This window comes from Rhinopithecus bieti, unplaced genomic scaffold (assembly GCF_001698545.2).
Source record: "Rhinopithecus bieti isolate Rb0 unplaced genomic scaffold, ASM169854v2 scaffold_24996, whole genome shotgun sequence".
NCBI classification, from domain to species: Eukaryota; Metazoa; Chordata; class Mammalia; order Primates; family Cercopithecidae; genus Rhinopithecus; species Rhinopithecus bieti.
The window spans coordinates 449,927-456,411 of NW_016811678.1; the positions used below are offsets into that span (position 1 = coordinate 449,927).

The 6,485-nt window shown below is 50.7% G+C and overlaps 2 protein-coding genes across 7 annotated transcripts in view; one reads left to right on the plus strand and one right to left on the minus strand.

Annotated features, from left to right (window-relative positions):
* LOC108543838 (uncharacterized) overlaps window positions 1-6,118 on the minus strand; it is a 45,676-nt gene extending 39,558 nt beyond the window's left edge. Inside the window, exon 1 of the mRNA XM_017894645.1 lies at window positions 5,756-6,118. Within this exon, the coding sequence (XP_017750134.1) occupies window positions 5,756-6,118 (363 nt within the window). The remainder of the gene's footprint in view (window positions 1-5,755) is intronic.
* Window positions 5,992-6,485, plus strand: part of KCTD7 (potassium channel tetramerization domain containing 7) — a 21,286-nt gene continuing 20,792 nt past the window's right edge. For 2 of the 6 annotated variants that reach the window (XM_017894656.1, XM_017894659.1), the window contains exon 1: window positions 5,996-6,351. In XM_017894656.1, the coding sequence (XP_017750145.1) occupies window positions 6,208-6,351 (144 nt within the window). In that variant the 5' untranslated portion in view covers window positions 5,996-6,207. Of the gene's footprint in view, window positions 6,352-6,485 lie in introns of all 6 variants that reach the window. The other 4 variants (XM_017894655.1, XM_017894657.1, XM_017894658.1 and 1 more) reach the window with 4 other exon arrangements.

Sequence of the window (6,485 nt, forward strand, 5' to 3'; positions counted from 1 at the left end):
AAAAAAAAAAAAAAAAAAAAAAAAAAAAAAACTTTTTTCTTTTCTTTTATTTCTTGAGACAGGGTCTCACTCTGTCCCCCAGACTGGAGTGCAGTGGCACGATCTCAGCTCACTGCAACCGCCACCTTCCTGGTTCAGGTGACGCTCCTGCCTCAGCCTCTTGAGTAGGTGGAACTACAGGCACTCGCCACCACACCTGGCTAATTTTGATTTTGTGTTTTAGTAGAGACCAGGTTTCACCATGTTGGCCAGGTTGGTCTCTAACTTCTGACCTCAGATGATCCACCCGCCTCTGCCTCCCAAAGTGCTGGGATTACAGGCGTGAGGCACCGCGCTTAGCCCCTCCTCATGGATTCTGTAGTGTTGGATTCTAGAATTAGTCACTGACTTGCTTCCTTTCCCATTCTGCATATTCTCTCAAAGTGATTTCATCTGCTTTCTTGGTTTCAGCTACCATCTGTATATAGTAAAGATTCCTAAATATAAATTTCCAACCCAGAGTTTTCTCTTGAACTTCAGATTTTTATCCTACATAAAACTGACAGCTCCCACGGATGTCCCCAGGGGTACTTCAAACTTACTATATTCAAATCTAACATCATCTTCCCACCAAATATTTTCACCTGTCTTTATTTCCCTCAATTCCTTTTTTTTTTTTTTTTTTGACAAAGTCTCACTCTGTCACCTAGCCTGGAGTGCAGTGGTGTGATCTTGGCTCACTGCAACCTCCACCTCCCGGGTTAAACTGATTCTCATGCCCCAGCCTGAGATTACAGGTGGCATGCCACCATGCCTGCTAATTTTTGTATTTTAGTGGAGATGGGGTTTCACCATGTTGGCCAGGGTGGTCTCAAACTCCTGACCTCAGGTGATCCAACTGCCTTGGCCTCCCAAAGTGCTGGGATTACAGACGTGAGCCACTACGCTCAGCTAGTTCCCTCAATTCTTTCAATTCTTTGTCCCTTATCCATGGGGAATGAAGGGAGAAATATCAGTTGAGAGGGTGGAGTCAGAAGGTTGGCCTTCCCTTGCTCTGGCATCCTTAAAGTTTTTTTGGCCAGGCAAGGTGGCTCATGCCTGTAATCCCAGCACTTTGGGAGGCCTAGGCAGGTGACTGTACTCCCAGCTACCTGGGGGCTGAGGTGGGAGGATTCCTTGAGCCCATCAGGCAGAGGTTGCAGTGAGCTGAGACTACACCACTGCACTCTAGCCTGGGTGACAGAGTGAGACCCTGTCTCAAAAAAAAAAAAAAAAAATTGATGAGAGGGGAGAATGGAACCCGCAAAAAAGATGGAAAAGAGATGGAGATCAGAGGAGAGCCAGAAGAGAGTTGTGAAATTCAGAGGAGTGAAGTGAAGTAGGGCTAGGTGAGGTGGCTCATGCCTGTAATCCCAGAACTTTGGGAGGCCAAGGAGGGCAGATCACTGGAGGTTAAGAGTTCAAGACCAGCCTGGACAACATGGTGAAACCCCATCTCTTCCAAAACTACAAAAACTTAGCCAGGCATAGTGGCACACATTGGTGGTCCAGCTACTTGGGAGGCTGAGGATGGAGGATCCCTTGAACTCAGGGGGTGGAGTTGCAGTGACCCAAGGTCATGCCACTGCACTCCAGCCTGGGCAACAGAGTGAGACCTCATCTCAAAAAATAAAAACCAACAACAACATAAAAAAACAAAGGAGTGAGATAGGAGGCAGGATTGGACTCTGGAGGTGGAACTCAGACACCACAAAAAAGTGTAGACTAGCTAAAACAGGTCTGGGGTGGAAGCAGCTTGCCATAAGATACACCCACAAGTGTGCATTGTCAGTTTACCATTGCCATGGCAACACTGCCCCTTTCCATAGCAGCGACCCAACAACCTGCAAGTTACCACCCTCATCCTAGAAATTTATATATAAACTGCCCCTCCATTTGCATATAATTAAAAGTTGGTATAAATATGAATGCAGAACTGCCTCTGAGCTGCTACTCTGGGCACACTGCTTATGGGGTAGCCCTGCTCTGCAAGGAGCAGTATCTCTGCTGCTGCTGTGCACTGCTGCTTCAACAAAAGTTGCTGTGTAAGCCAGGTGCGGTGGCTCATTCCTGTAATCGCAGCACTCTGGGAGGCTGAGGCAGGTGGATCACCTGAGGTCAGGAGTTTGAGACCAGCCTGGGCAACATGGTGAAACCCTGTCTCTACTAAAATTACAAAAATTAGTCAGGCATTGTGGGATGCACCTGTAATTCCAGCTACTCAGGAGGCTGAGGGAGGAGAATAGCTTGAACCCAGAAGGTGGAGGTTGCAGTGAGCTGAGATCATGCCACTGCACTCCAACCTGGGCAACAGAATGAGTGAGACTCTGTCTCAAAAAAAAAAAAATTTTTTTAAAGACAGCGTCTTGCTACGTTGTCCAGGCTGGGCTCAAGCAATCCTCTTGCCTCAGCCTCCTATATTGTTGGGACTACAAGTGTGGGCCACTGCCAGTATGCCCAGCTTTCGTTTTCTTGTTTTGGTTTTGGTTTTTTAGAGGTAGGGCCTTGCTCTGTCACTGAGGCTGAAGTGCAGTGGCAAAACCGATCATAATTCACTGCAGTCTTCACCTCCGAGGCTCAGCGATCCTACTGCCTCAGCCTCCTGAACGGCTAGGAGTACAGCCACTCCCCACAACACATGGCTAATTTATCTTTTTTTCTCTCTCTCTCTAGAGATGTGGTCTCACTATGTTGCCCAGACTGTAGTAATAAATAAAAAATTTAAGTCCTGGTAATTGTTTTTTGTTTTGTTTTGTTTTCTTTTGTTTTAGACAGAGTTTTGCTCCTGCTATGCAGGCTGGAAGTGCAGTGGCATGGCCTTGGCTCACTGTAACCTCCGCCTCCCAGGTTCAAGTGATTCTCATGCCTCAGCCTCCCTAGTAGCTGAGATAACAGGCGCCTGCCACCACACCCGGCTAATTTTTGTATTTTTAGTAGAGATGGAGTTTCACCATCTTGGCCAGGTTGGTTTCGAACTCCTGACCTCAGGTGATCGACCACTTCGGCCTTTCATAGTGCTGGGATTATAGGTGTGAGTCACCGTGCCCGGCCCCATGTTGGGTTACTTAATAAACCAACCCTAGGTCTGCTCAGACTTCCTGTTATGTAAGATAATAAAATTCCTTGGCTGGGCTCGGTGGTTCACGCCTGTAATCCCAGCACTTTCGGAGGCCATGGCAGGTGGATCATGAGGTCAGGAGATCGAGACCATCCTGGCTAACACGGTGAAACCCTGTCTCTAGTAAAAACACAAAAAGAAATTAGCTGAGCGTGGTGGTGGGCACCTGGTGCCCCAGCTACTCGGGAGGCTGAGGCAGGAGAATGGCGTGAACCCAGGAGGTGAAGGTTGCAGTGAACCGAGATCGCGCCACTGCACTCCAGCCAGGGTGACACAGCGAGACTCTGTCTCAGAAATAAATAAATTTAAAAAATTAAAATAAAATTCCCTGACTGCTTAAACTACTTTTGGTTGCAGTTTCTTGGTACAGGTGAAACATCCCAACTGGCATAAGGATTGAAAGAGGAAATTTTGTTACAGGTATTTTTAAGAAAGATGAGAGTACAATGGAAGACAAGAGAGGGCCTCACGGGGCCTCCTTTAGGGCAGTGTTACTCAAAGAGTGGTTCATGGACCGGCAGCATCATAATTATCCTGGTATTTGTTAGGAATGCAAATTACCAAGGGCTTCACCCTAGACTGGTCAACTCAGATTCTCTGGGGGTGGGACTGGGGCTCTGTTTTTTTATTTTTACTTTTTAAGGTTACATAGTATTTTACATATTTATGGGGTATCTGTGATATTTTGTTACGTGCACAGGATGTGTAATGATCAAGTCAGAGCATTAGTGATATCCATCACTTTGGGAATTTACCCATGTTTTGGAAACAATTCAACTCCTCTCTTCTAAGTTTTTGTTATTGTTGTTGTTGAAACAGGGTCTCTGTCACCTAGGCTCTGGAATGCAGTGGTGCAATCAGAGCTCACTGCAGCTGCGACCTCCGTGGCTCCAGAGATCCTCCTTGCTTTAGCCTCCGAGTAGCTGGGACCACAGATGTGAACCACCACACTCTGCTATATATATATTTTTTACTTTTTGTAGAGGTAGGGTCTAACTATGTTGTCCAGGCTGGTCTTGAACTCTTGGGCTCAAGTTATACTCCCACCTTGGCTTTGCAAAGTGCCTTCCAACTATTCTGAAATATACAATCCATTGTTGTTAATTATAGTCACTACTCTGCTTTTGAACCATAGAACATAAACCTTTTTATCTAACTGTATGTCCTTCATTAACCTAAATCTCTTCATTTCTCACCCAACCATTCCCAGCCTCTGGTTTCTTTCTACTCTCTAAATTTATGAGATCGATTGTTTTTTAGCTGCCACAGATTAGAACATGCAATATTTATGTCTTTCTGTGCCTGGCTTATTTCACTTAACATAATGACGTCCATCAACGTTGTAGCAAATGACGTGATTTCATTCCTTTTCATCTGTGTTTAAACAAGGTCTCCCTCCAGGGATTTTGATGCAACTAAAGTTGGAGAAAACACAGACCTAGGACACTCCTACAGCTGAGAGTGTGATGGTCTAACAGAGGAAATGCTGTGCCACCAGCTCATCTTTGCCATCCTGGAGCTGTCTAATCTATGACTCAGTTTTCTTTTCTGTCACTACACAGTGAGAAGGAGATGAGGAACTGGGTGTGAAAACGGTTTGAAAAGAAGCATGGTTGTGCACGCCTGTGATCCCAGCACTTTGGGAGGCTGATGAGGGAAGATAGCTTGAGGCAAGGAGTTTGAGACCAGCCTGGGCAACATGACAAGACCCCATTTCTTAAAAAAAAAAAAATTTTTTTTTTCTTTTTTGAGACAGAGTTTCGCTGTTGCTGCTCAGGCTGGAGTGCAGTGGCCGTGATCTCGACTCACTGCAATCTCCACCTGGGTTCAAGCGATTCTCCTGCCTCAGCCTCCCCACTAGCTGGGATTACAAGTGTGCCACCACGCCTGGCTAATTTTGTATTTTTAGTAGAGATGAGGTTTCACCATGTTGGCCAGGCTGGTCTCAGCCTCCTCACCAGAGGTGATCCACCAGCATCGCCTACCAAAGAGCCGGGATTACAGGCGTGAGCCACCGGGCCAGCCAAAATGTAAAAAAATCAGCTGAGCGTGGTGGCGCGGGCCTGTGGTCCCAGGTACTCGGGAGGCTGGGGCGGGAGGATCGATTGAGCCCAGGGTTTGCAATGAGCTATGATGGCGCCACTGCACGTCAGCCCGGGCAATAGAGCGAGACCCTGTCTTTTAAAAAAAGAGAAAATGGCTTGAAAGGGCTAAGAACCTTGAGCCCCAGGAGAGTCCCTGCGCTGACCGAGCCTCTGGGGCTGAACTCCGCCTCCCAGCCCAGGAGCATCTTGCGGAAGGGCCTGTCTCCATCTCTATGTCCCGGTGGAAAAACGGTAACGGTGGGGAGTCACTGTCATTATTCACTGAACTCAAGTGCTCCGATTTTGGGTCTTCTCGTTCGGATTCCTGCGTCAGTGAGTGGGGAAGGACTGGACACCCGGGCGGTGCCCTGCGGCTCCGGGCGGAGCCAGCCGCGGTCGCGGGGCGCAGCCACCTCAGCCCTCCGGAAAGGGTGCTCAGGCCTTCCATTGAGGAGACAAGGACCCGCTGCTCTGGGGACAGACACTCGATTAAGTCGTGAGCCCTTGTGTGAAGAGATCAGGGGTCTACCCTGACCTGCGCGGGAACCGTCCTCACAGCACAAGCAGAGGCCCAGTTAAGAGAGCGTAGCGGCCCACCACCTCCGGGTCTCCCGGAGAGGGCGCGCCCGCTGACCAGAGGACCAATCAGAGCACGGCAGGCCCGCAGGCCGCCCCCCAGGGACCACTCAGGCGCAGGCCGCTGGCGCTGCCTGCTCTTCGACTGGGCGAGCTTCCTGCCAATCACGGCGGAATCAGAGCGGCGTCGGCCAGTGGCGCTAGGCGGTCGCATCAGGCCAGCGGCTGGGCGCAAGCGGGTCGGCGTTGAGTGAGCCGCCCCCCTCCCGCCTGCGCACTGCCTCTCGGCCCCCTCAGGCCCGCCCGCAGCCGGCCGCGTCATGCCAGGCGCTGCTAGGCGGTAGGGAGTGCCCGGGGCCGCCGCCTCCGCCCGCCCGCCCGAAGCCGCGCCCACTGTCCGGAGCCAGAGGGATGGTGGTAGTCACGGGGCGGGAGCCAGACAGCCGTCGCCAGGACGGTGCCATGTCCAGCTCCGACGCCGAAGACGACTTTCTGGAGCCTGCCACGCCGACGGCCACGCAGGCGGGGCACGCACTGCCCCTGCTGCCCCAGGAGGTACCCGGGCGGGCGGCGGACCGGGGGAGCGTGGGGAGGGGCGCGGGGGAGAAGCAGGCGCCGGGCATCGCTGACCTTGGCAGGTGGGCGGTGCCGGGGTTGGGGCGGGGCCCGCGTACCTGCGCCCCTCCACC